At 39.7% G+C, this 19,032-nt stretch overlaps 1 protein-coding gene across 8 annotated transcripts in view; it reads left to right on the top strand.

The window, feature by feature from the left end:
- LOC126187649 (longitudinals lacking protein, isoforms H/M/V-like) overlaps nucleotides 1–19,032 on the top strand; it is a 166,523-nt gene that overhangs the window by 131,453 nt on the left and 16,038 nt on the right. For 7 of the 8 annotated variants that reach the window (XM_049928861.1, XM_049928870.1, XM_049928888.1 and 4 more), the window contains one exon: nucleotides 11,151–11,571. The exons of the other annotated variant lie outside the window; for it this stretch is intronic. In XM_049928861.1, coding sequence (XP_049784818.1) covers nucleotides 11,151–11,571 — 421 coding nt within the window. The remainder of the gene's footprint in view (nucleotides 1–11,150; nucleotides 11,572–19,032) is intronic. 8 annotated transcript variants of the gene reach the window in all.

The following is a 19,032-nucleotide window of genomic DNA, read 5'->3' as shown; positions in this document are numbered from 1 at the left end:
CTCATAATGTGTACTTGGATCCAGCTTTTTGTGCACTGCTACAGAGGAAGGGAAGTCAGTACATCACATCATCAGGGTCTGCATTGCAGAACAAAGGACCACAGTCACATTTGGTGAGTGGTGATGTTCATGCCAAAGACGTTGAAGACCAGTGTGAACACCTGCCTGAAAGTAGTAGTCCAAGTTTCCGATTCTGACATGGAGTGCTCGCGGTGCCCTTCATCATGTGCAGATAAAACAGTAACATAATGATGACCAATTAATACTTACGTCTAGCTTTATTTTACCAATTTCTCTTGGCTTTTTACCATTACATTTAACTTCTTTTCACTGTGTTTTATGTTTGTTTGTAATTAAATAATACTTCACTTTTTCAGTCTCATTCCCTCCTTCCCATTTATGTTTCCTCCTCCTTTAGATAAACTTTCTTTCTCAGTATTTTGTTTATTTTTTATTTATTTATATATTTATTAATTTTTTTCAATAGTTCAGTAATGTAATTTGATGTTGGTTTCATAGCTGTATAGACAATTACAAGGGTTGAATGAAAAGTAATGCCTCCACCTTCATTAATTGGGTTTGAATGGGAATATTTTAATAAATCGAATGCAGAAATAATCCTTAGAATGTGATCTTTAATTACCGATATTCACTTTTACACATAATCACCAGCCAGTTGGATACATTTCTGTCAATGATGAACAAGTTTTCTGAAGCCATCACAGAATAAGTCAACGCACTGTTTCTGCAACCACAGTCTCACAGTTCTCCCAATGTCTTCATCAGAAGCATAATTATGTCCTCGCAGATCGTCTTTCATTATCAGGAACAGATGGAAGTCAGACAGTGCTAAATCTGGACTGTATGGAGGATGCTGTACAGTGGTGAGATTCAGCCTCTGAAGTTCTGCTGTGGTGGCACTTGAAGTTTGTGGTTTGGCATCGTCATACTGCAGGAAAACATTTCCTTTGGCATCGTCATGCTGCAGGAAAACATTTCCTTTGGCATCGTCGTGCTGCAGGAAAACATTTCCTTTGGCATCGTCGTGCTGCAGGAAAACATTTCCTTTGGCATCGTCGTGCTGCAGGAAAACATTTCCTTTGGCATCGTCGTGCTGCAGGAAAACATTTCCTTTGGCATCGTCGTGCTGCAGGAAAACATTTCCTTTGGCATCGTCATGCTGCAGGAAAAAATTTCCTTTTTCCTTTCGGACTCTTGTTAGCTGCTGCTTCAGAACTTGCAGCATTATGATGTAATGCTCTGAATATATTGTTGTTCCACAATCAAGGAAATCAAAATGGATAACACCGTCTGCATCCCAGAACACTGTGACCATGATTTTTCCAGCTGGGGGCTGCGTCCTGAATTTCTTTTTCTGGGGGTGAGTCTTTGTGTCGATATTCCATAGACTGACGTTTCATCTCCAGGTCGTAATGGTGCACCCACATTTCGTCTCCTGTCACAATTGAATAGAGAAATACGTCACCTTCATTCTCGTAATGTGAGAGGAGTTCCTGGCAAATTTCAGGTCTGTGCGCTTTCATTTCAGGAGTCAGTATCTGGGGTACGCATCGTGCACAGATCTTCCAATAGCCAAGCAAAGCAATAATGTGACCCCCATCTTCTTGTGAAATGTTGACTGTGCTTTCAGTTTCTCTCTGGATGATACGACGATCGTCCTGAATCAATCTGTGAACATTTTGCTTGCGAAACTTGGGGATTGCTGTCCCAGGACATTCAACTCTTTGTTTGTCACATAGGTCAGATGTTCCCACCTCCACATCTTTAAACGTAATCGTCCATTGACGCACAGTACTCATATCAAGACAATCACTATAACCTGCTTTCATTCTGTGATGAATCTCCATTGGGGTAACACTTTCTGCTGTCAAGAATTCAATGACCGCACGTTGCTTAAATCGCATTGACTGACGGTCTGCGCAGGGTTCCATACTTTACACTGTAACAACACAACCATTCAAAGCTAAGGCTTGCCGCCAACTGGAACTGTAGAGAAGAGGCTATGGAACAAGCCAGTACCTGGCACATACCAATGCTGCCAACTGTTGAAAAGTTATGAAGGTAGATGCTTTACTTTTCAGTCAACCCTCATATTTATAAAAGAAGGAAACCATGGATCGTAATAATAATAATTAATAATAATAATAATAATATCTACTTCTGACTAATTATTCATTCCAAAATTCTTAGAAGCCTGGTGTTTAGGTCACATGTTGCCATTGTTACATTCGTTGGCAACGCTGTTGGATAAAATTCTAGAAGATATCCACCCTCCAAATTGTAAAAACTACTGTAGAATGTAGATTGTTGTTGATTGTCCATTACATATTGATGTTATCATCTTAGTTGCAAGTTGACAGACTTCTTCTTGGTAATATGTTAGAGGCATATTTGAAACGAAACTGTGAATTAATTACAAAACTGAAGAAATTCCTTTAAAATTACCAAGTGTTAGTGACTTTGTAATTATTCTTTGTGAGAATCCTTACACAATCCAATCCTATACCTCAAGATGAATAGAGGACACTCAGTAGATTAGACAGTGCTGCACCAGCTTTTAGCCCAACCGCAACAACAATAACAGCAGTGAATTGTTGATAATACTATTTTCCAATTAAAGTTACTTGATAGTTGACATTTCACACTTTGGAGCCATCTTCTTTCAATCAGACGGCTCAGTGTTACTGCCACAACAAATGGGCAGTTCACTTTCAATTCCTTTTATGGCTTTCTTTTCTTTGATATGTTTGGATCCTGAATCCTGGGTCTGGCACTTTTATTTCAAATTTCATCACATAATAACTGTACCAAAGATCACACACACACACACACACACACACACACACACACACACACAGATAACAAAATACACACGTTTCATACATAGCACTAACCAAACACTACTGGATCCTTTTGCACAAGACGCCATTCAGCATCACATATTATATTCAAAGAGATTTATAGGTGTACATTAGATTAGCTTCGTATGACATTGCATGGAGCCAAACTTTCTGAAGGTTGCAATTCATTGTCCTGACTGGGTCAACAGAGTTACAACAGTATTCTGTAGTCTGATAGCATAGCACAATGGATAGGGTACAGACCTGACATGTAGAAGGTTGCGAGTTTGAATCTTGTCGCCTGCTTGGAATTTTTTTGGTTATTATTATGAAAATGACTTCATTATTTTTATTCATTTAATCAGTTTAAATGTAACTTTTTACTTCTAATACTCTGCCGTGTTATCATCACCATTGATTGACATTTTTATTTCCACTTATTTTTCTTCCTATCATCCTTATTTTGTTTGGAATCTGCCTGTGTTGCCTATAACCTGTAACAGAGTCCCATCTATGACTGCTCATTGGTTGCTAATATGGCAGCTTGTGTAGCCAGTATGAGGATAGTTTTAGGCAACCAGTGATAGTGAGAAATTATAGTTTGATTTTAGGGCTGAAACTGAAATTTTTCTGTCTTGAGTTTTCTCATTGGTAGATGTGAGCATTGATTGCCATGAACAAAGTGATCATGATTGTAGTTATGCTGCAAGATGTTGACCAACATTTCCTTGTATACATTGCACATCACAAGGTTATGATTGCATAAGGACAAGAGTTTAGCTGCAGGGCTACAAAAGTCTTCTGTCACAGTTCAGTCACTATTCATTTAAAATCGGCTGTTGACAAAGCATCTCGCATTTCCGTCATATTTCACTGTAGCTGCTTAAGACATTGCTCCGTGTTAACCCCCTTAGCAGTATTGTGAAGTGTTCGGCTGTGCCTGTGTGTCAGCTATAACAGAGTGGCAACCAAAAGCCGATGTGACAACACTGTAACAGCAAGTGACAGACATCACCTACCAAGTAATTTCAATTTGACTGTTTAAACCAAACTGGGAAACTGGATATAAAGGAACATTGACTCATTCTAAGTCAGTGTTGTTGTACCAGTGGAATTTTTTTATTGTGATAAAGAGGAAGCAGAGTTGTTATTCCAGTCATAGGACTTCGGGTAAACCTTTTACAGTGAACAAAAAAGTTCTAGAATCAGTTTAAAATGTCAGTATATCATTTAACAAAATGTTGCTAGTTCCATAACTTGGTGTAGAATCTAGAAAGTGTTAGATTTCTCACACTAGAAATTTGGGGTACTGTCAACATGGAATCTGGTGGCTTCTTGAAATAATGGGTGCTTCACTGCTATTAAAATTAATTGAATTGTAGAAATTTGGATTTACTGACACACTTACACAATAAGGACTTGTTTACCCAACACTGATTTCAAAGAAGAATGGAGAGTTTCAGGTATATGAGTTTAGAGTCGTAGGTGTAGGCTATGTGGGTTATTTCACATATAAATGGGATTTTACTAATACAGTGGAACTCCGCATAGCAAGCATAATTCATTCCAGAAAAATCTTACTCGTAGTGTGAAACACTCATTAAGCAAAACAATATCCCGTATAAGTTATGTAAAGTACAATAATGTGTTCCATGGAGAAAAAGTACTAAAAGTTTTATCTTATTCATGCCATTTATTAAAAACAATTATACATACAGTATTATGTACTTTATTATTCGCGATACATAACTAATTCCTTTTTACTAGGAAGCTATCTATAGTCATTTGTTTCTACTGACGATTCAGCACTTGGCAAAAATGGGACACAGAATTATCATCAAATAAATTTGTGGAGCGCATAACCACTTCTTTATTGGGGTGATGATTTTCATTGTATGATGCAACTGATTCCCACGCTTTCAGCATTTCTCTTATTGCACCAGAAGATTGCTGCTTTGCTCTTGCCACCCCATCGTCCTCCTCCTCCTCTGAAGAAGAAGAAGAACAAGAACAAGAACAAGAACTCCTCTCCATAACTTCTTGCCGTGCAACACACTGCAACTCCATAAGCTCTTCCTGGTCATTTCTTGGCTGTGATCTTCCACAAGTTCATCAATATTATTGTTATCCATTTAGAGTCCAGTCTAGTCTACTCTTGGCCAAAGACAATCTTGTTGACTACAGGCTCCACAGGTACTGACTAGGTTAGAAATAATCTGCTGGTCCATAGGCTGGAGTAATAGAATGGTGTTGGGAGGCAGAAATTGGATCTTGATGAACTGAAATTCTTCAAGAAGGTGGTCTTGTAGGCCTTGATAATGGACAGGAGTGTTGTCCATAACAAGCAACACATTGAATGGCAGACTCATCTCCAGCAAACATTTTTTCACTGAAGGACTAAACACTTCATTGATACAATCACAAAAAAGATCAAGTGTCACCCGAGTCCTGTTGTTATGGTAAACAACCAGCAGTTTAATTTTCTAATCACTGCTTGCATTGGCACAGAAAAGCAGTCCAGAATATGAAACTGTTGTTTAGATACTCTTGTCACTCCCTTTGGAGCATCTATCCCCTTAATCTCGTCCTCCTTCTTGAGGATAGTGCTAATAGTTCATGTGGACTGACCATATGTCTGTGCTAAACAATCAGTGCTCAAACCATGCTTGCGTTTTTGAGTGATTTTACTTTTCATTTCTAAGGTCATTCTCTTCCTCTTACGGTTGTTTTCTTGCGTCTTTATCTTTGGGGACATTTCTATGAAGGTTATTGAAATTTGCACACAAAAAATCAGTCTCTGAACCAAAGCGTAGAAAAATACGGGATCACAAGCTGCACTAAAAAGGTAGCAGAAAGAGCGCTAAACCCACACTGCAGTAAGCACTAAAGATATTGTTCATATGCCGCTGTCGACAATGAAAGGTGTTCATATTATAGAACGTTTCCCCCACTGCGCGCGAATGGCTGGTGATGTCACACTAGCTAATCATCACTCATTACACAAAACATCACTTGGTAAGCGAGTCATTTTCTTATGATTTGTTTTGCTCGTTATGTGAATTGCGCATTATGGGAGACACTCGTTAAGCAAGATTCCACTGTAGTTTGATGATAATCTTTGTTCCTATTACTTATATCTTACATATGTCGCAATAGTTAGTTGATGTGAAAAATTTGTAATTCCAATATCGGTTCCCCTGTAACAGGTGGGAGGGGGCAGAGTCAGTTGTCAGTTCAAAGATCATGGGAAGGACTTTCGTGTTTTGGCCAAGAGAGCCATGCCAATTAATGTGCCCTTGGTAGTAAGAATAAATGAACTTTATTTGTGCTTGTAAACTGAGTACAACAAAACAGTTATTTAGATGTGAATCCACACTACTTGCTTCCTGTCCACCAATATGGTTACTGTCATATCACTGGGAGAGATTTTACAAGGGCGGCATTAGTGCGACCGTATCTGTGGACAGCAGTAGAGCTCACGGAAAGTCCAGGAGAGAGGAATGTGATGCATGCACACTGCTGCTCGACTCGCTGCGGCTCACTTTGGTACCGTCGCTCGCGCACGCCAACGCCACTAGCCCAACGCTGTGTTGAGACGTGGAAAGGGAGACAAGCTTGCTGCTGTGTCCAAGCTTCTGCTCATGCTGGCAGGAGATGGCTGTGGCAACAACAAGAAGAAGCGAGGCCGACTGCAGCACAAGAGGCAGTGCTACCGCTGCCAGAAGAGCGGACACACCGCTGCCAGAAGAGCGGACACGTCACCAGGACATGCAGGGACGCAGTCGCTTGTCTGAAATGTGCCAAGGCGCATGACACCCGCGATTGCAACAAACCACCACATGTTGCCCCTACGTGCATTAACTGCGGCGGCGCACTCGCTGCAAACGCTTGCAGCTGCACGTACTTGAAGCAGCGGACATCACCGCCAAGAAAGCGGTACTTGGAGAAGAGGCAGTGGTCCCGCCACCCCCTCCCAAAGGGGGAAACGGGGAGGCCGCAATCTCGCCCAGCGCAACCACCGACGATGCTGTGGCCACGATGGCGGCAGAGAGGGTGGCAATGCAGAAGGAGATAGTTGCACTCCACCGACAGCTGCAAGAGCTGCGGGAAGAATTCAGGACGCTGCAAAAGAAGACACCCGCCCCGGATGCTACCCCCATGGTGGTACGACAAGCTGGAGTGGATGTGTCGACACAAACGGACGTCCCCCCGGAACCTGTAGCAATACAGGAAACAGGGGAGACACACATGTACGTGGTGCAGCCTGTACCGCCGCCACCTCTAGATGGGGAGAAGAAGACGCAGCAGGATAAACAAGATCAAGAGGGAGGAGGGATGCACTCTGAAGTCATACTGTTCCTGGACATCATGAACCTGCCAGTGATACTCAAGATGATCACCACCATGGTGCGAGATGGGCAGTACGACATCCACAGAAACCCTTACCTTTTCGCGCAAGCAGAAGTGAAACAGAAGCCACCACTTCCACACCGGCCATTCGAGCTATGTGACGGATATTGGGCAATTATGCTCGAATTCGTCTCAAAGAAGGACCTTCACACCATCAACTCGCACCTGGTCTTTATGCTGCGCGACTGGGGCTTCATGCTGCGCAACTGGGGCTTCATCTTGGAGGATGCGGTCGCGCGGCTGAGGAAGGAGGTCCGAGATGGACAAAGGAAGCTCTCGCCCGAGCTGGAGTCCGCACTAAATAACATCACACATGAGGGGAAGAAGAACTAATACAACGTCAACTGCCAACTCCACCACCAGCGTGTGTGCATGCTAGCAGCCAAGATTTGTTACCTAAACCACACAAGGACCATCCACAACGAGAGGCACAACTAATCCAACCCGTAAGGATCTAGGAGGAACAGCTACCCACAGCTTAGCCTCCGATACCTCGGGCCAAGGACCAGGCTCGTATGTACAGCAGGAGTGTGAGCGCCAAGAGAGAGGTTCTGGTAAGGTGGAGGCCTGTAGCTGACCGGAGTTAGTGTGGCTGCTGTGCCCAATGTGGAGACATGAGCTCCATTGGACAGTCTAAGGACACGGCTGGTGCAATCCAGGAGTGAAGGTGAGTTGCATGCTGATAGACTGCAGATGTGGCCAATGCTAGAGTCCAACATGAAGAACTCATACGAGGTGCGGAGTGGACACTTGGATGCAGCTCAGAGTGAACAGTTGCACTGGGGCGAAGGGAGCTACTATTGGGAGACTGGCAGGATGCAGTCAGTGGCCTGAAGTGACTCACAATGTGAGCTGGTGCAGAATGGCCAGGTGGCATCCTTTATAGTTGCCTGGTGGAAGAATACTGCCATGGCGATCAGCAGGCAAGTGATCAGAAGATTAATTAATGCCCACAGTGGCAACATTTATTGTGGCAACTCTTTCACTGCTAGTACGGAAGTGTGTTACTGTGGCAGTTGCAGGAGATGCAGTTGACAATTCAATGTGCTTGTGTTATTTTCATACTGTTTTCTTGCGATCGCCTGCAGTATAGTCGCCAGTGGCTGGAAAGATGGCAAGCCACAGTACATGCCTGAGTGATTAGAAATATAAGTAAATGGAAGTTGGGATGGATGGACAAGTCACTGAAAGAATCGTGCAGTTATGGTTGATTTTTTGATGAAGTAAAAAGTGCAACTTTTAGTTGTTGAGTTATCTCTGAACTCTGAGCTAGTAACTACAGTTGCCATGTTGGACTGTACCACAGTAATGAATCAACATTGTAAGAGAATTACCAAATGTCTGTTTAATACCTGACAAAAGTACTCCCAAATTTTCAGGGTGTGAGGACAAAAGAGAACATGCTGCTCATTATGACTTACACCCAGAGATATCACCATTTACTTATACAGTAGACACATTTTGTCCAACAGCATGAGAAAGATGTATGTCTATGGGAAGGAGAACTGTTCTTTAGATGGTATTATTAAAATGGCCTGCAATTATTGAAAATCAATTTTGGGTTGATATTTCATGCTCTTTGATACATATGCTACCGAGCAATGGAAGTGGTGGCTGGAGGAGCAAGTACATAAGATTCCTTCTCCACCTTTTCTGCACACACTCTGTCTCCCGTGTTCTCACCATGGTGCTCATTTGTCACAAGTTGGAATCCTTTGGCCAAAGGCCCATGCATGGGGCTGAACCTTGCCATTGAACAGTACTGTCTGGTACATGTATACATTACTAGATGCTCATTTGGAAAGGTATGATTACCAAATCATCAGATAGCACAGTGCAATAAAGATTTTACTGCCAGAAGCAAACATTGACCTCTTTTAAACAATTTCTTATGATGTGAAACAATAGATCAAGAGAGTGTTCAAAAATGGTGTAGTGAAATAGGAGCCATATCTTCATTCTTTGGCTCTGGATTATTACTGATTTATTCCTGTGTGGATTATGTTGTATATTATACTATTGCTGCTTTTCTCATAAATTATAAAGCTAGTTCAGTAAATATTTAAGCATTGATTACCTCAACATGTCAGTTTTGACCTCAATACGAAGTAGAAAATATGAATCTTCTGCTCCCCACAACTGATATCGGCAAACGTGCCAACACGGTTCTGCCTCATAATGATAAATTTTTGTGAGCAGAGAGGATATTGTAAAATGACAGTAAAGGGCATGGGGGGGGGGGGGGGGGGCAGCATTTATTGCTTTAATGAAGTGAAAGAGCAAGAAATATAAGAGGTATTATATTGTCGTTTAATTATCCTGCCCTGAAGAACTAAATGTATCAGAAATTCAGTATTGAAGGAATCATTTGAAGCAATAACAGTGCATCATTGTATTGAATTTTATTGAATACTTTCCTTCAGAAAGTCATTTTCTTGAAAACTGTCATTATGGTGTATGCACATAGCTCAAATTTCCACAATAACACCATCAAGGGCTTCCTCGTGCAAATTCTGAACCTTGTTAATTTGGAATGTACGATTTGTGGACGCAACCTTTCCTTTCACTAGCACCGATATATTTTCTAATGGGTTCTACTGGCAGTGGCAACAGGAAAACCTCACAATCTCATGGCCATTTCTGCTGCTAAATTAAGCCTAAATAGTTCAAAATGATTGTAAAGATGCTTGTTGTGTCGAACTTCCTCAAACATTTTTGCAATCGTTTAGCAGCTCAAAATTGAATGTTTTCTCTTCTAGGCTCTGCACATGTAATTTATTCCTTGTCTGTGTTTGAATTATTTCTCCTTTTTTAGATTATAACTGGTGTTATCCACAGGAATCACATAATCCTCTTATAAATCATATAATAAATGCCATGTATTATGTAGTGTTTAAACACACTTTTATTCATCTTTTCATGATAATCATTACATTTGCTAAATGTAGAGGTTATTTTTGCACTCTTGATAATGTCATATTGAGATGGCCCTTTGACAGGCAGTCCCTCTGTTTTCTTTGCCATTTCGCCATTTGACACTTTCAGCCATTGTATTTCGAAGCCTACCAGATATGGTTCGTGGCATGGTTTCGATTGAAAATCACAAAAAATAATAAAATGGCAATTTTCTTTTCAGATGTTATACATTTTTCTCAGGAAATTTGCCCTAGCTACTTCAATATTGAATCTTTCCAGCATTATATGTCTTTCATCAAAACTTCGTTTCTTAACCGCAGGTTTCCATTCTCCATCCTTCTGCACAGACTTTCTATATTGTTCTGAGTGAAACACTCTACAACTTTGTAGTTGTGGTCCGTGAAGCTTATAAGATTTCGTCTCTTCTGGGATTGTCTAAATTCTTGTACCTTGTGTATGTCTTCGTGTGTCTTCTGTCATCTCAAATCACAAACAAGAACAGCAATAGTACACGATGAAAATGACAGTTCTCTTTGTAATCAATGCAACACTTCCGTACAGCGAATGTATAGGCAACTGAATCAGCAGAATTTCAAAGGTAGGTGTGTGTGTGTGTGTGTGTGTGTGTGTGTGTGTGTGTGTGTGTGTGTGTGTGTGTTTGTTTGTTTTATAGACACTGCTTCTTATAATACTGTCTGGGCAGCAGCTGTCACAGAAATGACATTGTGCTAACAGTGTGCTCTTAGCCATGAGTCAAGCCAGTCTAGGTCAGAGGCTTTTCATTGGCAGTTACAAACAAAGGGAAGACAAGGTGTGGGAGAACTATCATCCTCCTCCCCAGTTGCTTTTGTTTTAGTATGAAACATACTAATAACTGTGACCTTATGTTAATTTCATACTAATAACTCTCCGTCCCCCATGTGTGTTTCACATCAAGTAATTTAAGTTTTCTTTTGCCTACAGTGTTAGAGATTTCTGGTCAGAATCTGGTCCTGCTGACGTTCTAGCTAAAGTGCAGAGGAAAGAAATCACACTGTTTCGAGCAGCAGAGATGTTAAATGTGACAGTGACGACTCTTGCAAACTACCTTTCTACATTGCGCCAGTATGAAGGAGATGAAAGCCTTGATGATGCAAGAGATCACGATGATATGTTTGGAGATACATATAAAACACCAGTTAAGAAATTTACGTCAGCTCTTGAAAATAATCCTGATATCACTATTGTGAAACAGGAACCACCAGGGACAATGATGAACCATGAACCGATTGATAATGATAGTGCCCTTCCTTCAGTTGGAACAAATGATGCAGACCATTCCGACACAAAAACTGTTGGTAGCCATCTACCAACAAATGGAGTAGATGACGAGGGAGGTGAATAGGTAAGTATCGTTGGTTGCTCAGATGAAAACTGCTTTGTTGTTGTTAGTGATGGTGGTAATGATGGTGATGGTGATAATAACAGTACTAATAAAAGTTCAATTTGGCCATGATACTGCGTAACTGTAACGCATAGGATTTCTGCAGAGTAAAATGGTGCATCTGGGAAACCGCTTTTCTGTAATTAAAAAGCATGCCACAGTGACTGGTGTTGAAGAATGTAAAAAAAATTGACAACTTTGTAAGGATGTAAGTGTGGTAATGTAAAAGATGGTGGCAAATTATAATAATCTAAATAAATTTACAGATAATCAAGAAAAGACAGTGAAATAAATTCAGCAGATGTAACTTTTAAACAAATGTAAAAGATTTGGTGGAGAGGGGAGGAGGGAAGTTAATTTAGAAAACCAAGGAGTATTTCATTTGGTAAAAGAGAGGAGGTTCTTCATTTGGAAACATTTGTATGTTTCTAAACTGTACTATCCACAACAATATAATTTCATTGTTTTATGCCACTTTGATCCTGTTGTAGTTGTGAATATTTTAAGTTGTACTGATGAAATATTTTCATATTGCGTAAGCCAGTGGCCTCGCCACAGTGGTAACACTGGTTCCAATCAGATCATCGAAGTGAAGCACTGTCGGGTTGGCTAGCTCTAGGATGGGTGACCATCTGGTCTGCCGAGCACTGTTGGCAAGCGGGGTTCACTCAGCCCTTGTGAAGCAAACTTAGGAGCTACTTGATTGAGAAGTAGCTGCTCCGCTCTCATAAACTCACATACGGCCAGGAGAGCACTGTACTGACCACGTGCTCCTCCATATCCGCATCCAGTGACGCCTGTGAGCTGAGGATGACACGGCGGCCAGTCGGTACAGTTGGGCCTTCATGGCCTGTTTGGGTGGAGTTTAGTTTTTCATATTCCTTATTGTCCTGTCTTTGTTGTAACTGTCTCACGTGTTTTCTTCATTTGAGAATCATTTGATATGCTGGTAGGCCAAGTTAATCTTCTTTGAACAGGCATTTCTTTTCTGCTATCAGGGTATAGTTCCTTGCAGAGTTATGAGGCACCACTTGATGTTTCCTCTGAAATTTTTGTTGAATGCTTTATGGCTGCATTCAGGTAGCTATTAATAAATAATGTAACATTTTCAAATTGACGAGAACATAACAACCATAAGCTTCCCATAAGAGCTGAGAAATGGCACTAATATAAACATTCATATATGGACAGTGATGTTACAAAATTGTACCCATTGTGTTAAATTGCTGCTATAATCTTGATTTATACTGTAACATAATTTGAGATGTGTTTTTGATAAAACTGCTAATATCTCTTTTTTTAATTTTTTGTAATTTTTTCTTCTTCCTTTTATCCCTAGCCTCTTCTTGCTCCCCATCTTCCTCTCCAGTGTCACACCATTTCCATTTCAGGGTCCACATATTATGGGCTTCTCCTAATGAAGCTACTAATACTTACTTTTATTTTGTGTGTCTGATGCTCAGCATTTTGGATAAATTTGAAGAACATAATTGTGATTAAGAAAATGAGAAAATTGCATTAAATTCTATTTAGTTACAAACAATCCAGCTCAGTTTGGGGCCATATACTGTACTTCAGAGCCAAAGAACTCACGTAATGCAAATCTTCCTCTTCCTTCTTTAAAAAATATCTAGTTAATAAATCTTTGAAAATTATCAACAACAACTTACTATTGCCACAGTGAGAGTTACTTATATAATTTGAAACCTTTTCACATTTTACTGTGCGTTCAGTGTATTATGTCATCTGCATTCCCCCCACGCTGCCAATATTATAGAAGATTGACATGTGTCACAGCTTAATCTGAACTGCAAACATCAGCATGTAATTAACTGCTGCGTAACTCCCAGCCTCTACGAAAAAATTAAGCTAATGCATTAATCATTCATGTATGACCTTATGAGGATACGCTTCTATAATATAATCTGTTAATTATTATGTTGCAGCAAATGTCACGGTAAACCAACACACTTGTTTGGAATCATCTAATAGCAATACGCTTATGGGTGCAGACATATAGTGAGGTTCTGCTGTGCTTGTAACTATAAGAGCAATATTAGCTGTGTAATGAAAGAATACCTGTTATTGAACAGGTATTAAAGTGGAAGTGTTGAAACACAGAAAACAGAGTTATAAATATTACTAGATTGCAATGTCAAATGTATTCTTTTATTTTCGCACACAGGTAGCCAAAATGTTATAACTGGCATACTGACTATCTTATCAAAATAAAAATGTTGTACGTTAACTTTTTATGGTTGGAGTTCAAAATCATGTAAAATTTTTTGAAGGACATCATAGTTGCCTTGGTTGCAAAAACTGTTTGTTCATGAAAACAGTTACTACAGTTTTGACCATGTGGCCATTTTCAGGCAGTTTTCTCTGAAATTTTTTTGCTTCAACACATATCAAAACTATGAAAAATATTTTACATGTCCATGACACATTTTAAAAATCCGCACAGGGAAATAGCTAAACATAACATTTGGTGAATGGTGCCCCTCCACATATCCACAACTGTGTATGAGTTTACCTGAAAGAGACATTGCCACATTGCTGGATAGGTTGTGTTGCAATCGCTGAACTAGCACTACTCAAGTACCCACAATCGTCACTGGACTCAATGCTTTGTGATTTTTGCTTGCGGCATTACGTCATTGATAATGTTCGCATTCCATCTGTATCGCAGCACCTTGAACTGTGACACTGCAATGCAACAGCTGTTCTTACCATCACTCCTGAACTGATTTGGGTATAGGTAGAATTGGACTGTCGAGTAGATGTGTGCCGTGTGATAAAGTATGGACACACACAACATTTATAAACACTCTAAAAGAAAACAAACTTTTGTCTTTTACATAACCTATTGTTTGTTAAATTGCTCTTGACCATTTATCTCTGTCGATTTTTTGAAATGTTTCATTCACTTCATGCTTAGTCTGTATTGTCATCATCACTTCAGTGGGCTGAATATTTAACATTGTCATCATCTTTGGCATAAACAACATTAAACCATTTCACATACATTACACTGATGGCAACTGAGACTGTTGGTGGGAAGAAGATATTCAGAGGTCATGTTTTTCTGCCTGCAGAACAAGTTCTCTCTGTTAGTGGGCATCAAGAACCAAATTATGTCTGCACTCAGGTGGTGAATGACAACAAAAGTTTACATGTTGCCAGCTGACATGTGTTCACTGCATGTCTTTCTACTCAAGGATAAACACCACGAAACTGACCATATACATGAATTTCCACAGAACAATTGTCCAACTTAGGACATTCAATAGCCAGTTGTTCAGTTTGCGCTATGGTATGATTTGGAGGCTTTCTTCCAACACGTTTCCTCAGACTCGAGAGATGGGAACTTGTTCTACAATGTACCTCTTATCCCACCACCCAACTGAAATCTGAGACAGTTCTTACATAATAATTGAATTGTTTAAGAAAACAGAGATGCTGTAAAGGCCTCTCCCCTACCATTTCTATTTATAGTTGCAACATTACTCGTATCCTCCATCACTGCTTGAGTATTAATCACTGTTTAGAATCTCTGTTACATATCTGCAAGCCTCATTTTATGTCCTCATTCAGCCTCAAAAGAGGATATAATAAATGATGATAGGAATTTTCAGTAAAGCTGTAGACACTCCATATATTCAAATTACTGTCAGTAGACATTTATTTTAACACCAGTGCTGAAATGATCAATTTGCTGTTTCAGATAGTTAAAATTTTTTCAAAAAATACCGTCAAACCTAAATCAACGAATGGTAGTTGACAATGATTGATTGTAACTGACTGTGACTGACTGACTACGGAAGACAAATTGACAGTGACTCAATGCTTAACAGAGGTTGACTGATCACAGCTATTTATTTGCCACTAGCAATTGCATTGTTCGCCATGCCTGTTTTCAGATGTTCATAGAAATATTTTTAGTGTATGTTCACAAAATAATAAAATAAATATCAATTAAATTTCCAATGGATATTTTAAAAACAGGAATTATGGACAGTACTTGTACACCTATGAAAATTAAGTTATTTTATTTAACTAATGACAAATTATTCTGTAAATGACTTTGGTACTGTCCTCTACTTTTATGGACACACTATTCTAGTGAACTCCATCAAAAGTATCCCAGAAACAAAATCTTATGTTTGAAATATTTCATTAACTAACATATTTTCCCAGTAATTATATTCATTTTTAGCAACAACAAAAATGAGCTTCAAAATAGTAATACTGGATTTTTGTAAGTGTTACATTTGAGAAGTTGTCCAGTTCTGTGTTTCTTACAAAAAATGTTTTTCAACAGCAAAGTTTCCTAAATTTAAAAACAAGATAGGAAAACTTATGAAGGCAGAAGAAAAGGTATTTAAAATGAGATACTGTGTATGTGAGGACTGTTCAGAAAGTAATGACCAATAGGTCACAAACCAGAAACGGCAGTGAAAATCCAATGAATTTTTGCACTCATGTTTTGGGCATTGTTTCTAGTACACCTGTCGATCATGTTACATCGCTGTTTTCAGTTCTGAGCAAACAGTCAGCATGTAAAGATGCCTAGAACAGTAGTGTCTGCCACCAGGAATGGGTCCTCACTGCGCACCTGATTTCAAGCAACCTCACATTAGGTACCTGTCATGCATTTTCTTCTTCATGAAATTCTTGGTCGCACACTGCAGAGACAATGAGGATGACCCTACAGTGTTTTTGATGGAAAGTGTTGATCACCCACCTTACAGCCCAGACTTGGCTGCCTCTGATGTTCATTCCTGCTCACATGAACCACTGGCTATGAAAACAACATTTTGGCACAGACAGTGAACTGCAAACTCGCACAGAGAAGTGGCTGAAAGAACAAGCAGCTGCCTCCTATGATGAGGGTATTGGAAAGTTAGCAAAATGCTAAGACAAATGTCTTAAATTGGAGCAGCAACTATTTAGAGAAGTAACTGGAAGATATTGCAAACTATTGCAAATAAAATGGTTTTTGGTTTTCACTGTGGTTTCCATTTCATGACAAATCGGATGTTACTTTCCAAATAGCCCTCGTAAATAATGAAACGGACACTGCTGTCAAGCTAGTCAATAAATGGGGCCTTATATTTTAAACTATAAGAATCATAAAAAGTAAATCTCTTTAAAGAATTTCACATTTTGCGTGACCTATGTACATACATAAGAATAGAGGAAAAAATATTATTTGTAAGGAATGGTACCAAGGCAAGTGAATCTGGTCCACCTTGCTGTGTTTCAAGTGTGTAGTACTATCCAAATACTTTCTTCTGCAGCCTTCTGTTAAATGATAGGTTGTTGAAATGAGAATGAATCAGATTTTATACAATTCATTGACAAATTACGCTTCTAGTTGTACAAAATTTTTCATGTGAGAGGAGAGGTACTTTCCTAATGCAGCTGTTGGGAATTTATCACAAATACAACTACTTTGGTGCAGTGGGGTGTCTTGTAGCTCATACTTTGCCACTGTTATTGTTGTTTACTTGTATCATTGACCACAAAAATGTTGTCAACATGATTCTGGTTACAGCTCTTTTAACACCACATTCCATGATCGGTACCAAGCATACGTGGCATCTTTTAACATTCTCTCCAGTGATTTTCGTAAATCATTTTGTCGTTTATGTGAATGCACCGGTATAGTCACTGCTTTTCAGTCCAAATTGCCAGTCCTTTTTTTTAATTTTTACTACATTTACATGAAACTTCCTATTTGTTAAAAAAATTTCCCAAAATTCATCAGGGTTTTTTTCGAAATTTCTTAAATATTCTTTTAAGATGTAAATTCGTAAACCCTACAGCTAGATAGATTGTAATATTGTCTATTACATTGTACAGTCTGATGCCTACTCTACCAAACATATCCTCATTGTATTAGCATTGCTATTCATAGCTCCAATACATGTAAAACCAACTAATTTTGGCTCATTGTTTGTCCAAGCCTCCGTATTCCTTACAAAGATCAACCTACATAAGATCTTTTGCACTAATTATCTCCTCATCCACAATCTATCTCTAAATGCAGTACTACAAGTGTTGTCACCTCATACTCTTTTCCAATTATCAGTGACAAAAATGTTATCAGCTTTTACACCAGTTCACTCTTAGCAATCATTTGAAACCACAATCTTCATGTCACCAGCATGATCGTTAATAATTTTCTGTGCAATATCTGCAATTTTTTGTACAGCTATTGCTTTCAGAATAGAGGTTTGGTTCCTCATTCTGTTCCAATTTTTACACACACCACAAGCATATGTTCTTTATTCTTCATTTTCATATATTTGTACTTGTTGTATCATGTATTTATTCTCCTTCAAATAGAAATATTTTTTCATTGCTCCTGTCTGCTGTTAACTGCCCCAGTTGAATGGATTCCTTATTTTCTTTCTTGGTGAGTTGGTAGTTCACTTTCATGCCGTCTTCTTAGGACAGTGTTTTTATTTTAATGTTGTAAATAGGACAGATTGCTACTCCCCATATAGAGTAGATGTTGAGTCACAAACAGGCACAACAAAAAGACTACTAAACATATGACCTTTCATCCATAAGGTTCTCTAGTAGTAGTAATAATAATAATAATAATAATAATAATAATAATAAAGGGAGAGAATGCACCTACATACGTCCCGAAGACGTGCACGTGCCGCGTGCATGTGGCCGGACGCGCGCGCGCTCGCGCACGCACGCACACACACACACACACACACACACACACACACACACACACACACAGGCTTTCGCAATCACTATCTGCTCTGACCACCAAAGCTGGGCTGCCAGCAATTGCAACTGTTGGGAGAAGCATTTGTGGTGGCGGTAAGGGGGATAGGTGGTTGAATCTGACAGCTCGCTGAGTCCTTTTACCCGGTAGTCTGTGCAAATCAAAATAACAGTGATACAGCCAGTGGTGACAGATAGGATGCTTCGAAAAGACCACCCAGAAACAAATTCATGGTACAGCAATGGTCACCTACATGGCACCATCCTATAACAACCTATTCATGGGTCATGTAGAAGAATGCTTCCTAATCAGCAGAATCCCAAACCCTTCATCTGGTTCAGAGTCATTGATGTCTTTATCTGAACCGAGGGTGTGGAGACTCCTCTAAAACCTTAACACCTTCTCCCTCATTAGTTCCACTTGGTCCTCCTCAGCCTGCCCTCACTCACATCATTTCCCATCTTTGCCCTCACCATCTGTCTCATTTAACCTCTTCACTCCCCAGTCCACTTCGTTTCCCCTCTCCCCCCTCCAAACTACTTCATTTCCCCCTCTTTGAATACCCACATCTGCTTCGTTTCCCCTTTAAGCACACACCCATCTGTTCCATTTTCCCTTTAAGTACACACCTTCCTGCACCATTTGCCCTCTAAACACACATCCAACTGCTT

This window comes from Schistocerca cancellata, chromosome 1, assembly GCF_023864275.1.
Source record: "Schistocerca cancellata isolate TAMUIC-IGC-003103 chromosome 1, iqSchCanc2.1, whole genome shotgun sequence".
Lineage (NCBI taxonomy): Eukaryota > Metazoa > Arthropoda > Insecta > Orthoptera > Acrididae > Schistocerca > Schistocerca cancellata.
Note: the sequence above shows the minus strand (reverse complement) of the source record. Positions and strands in the feature narration are given on the sequence as shown.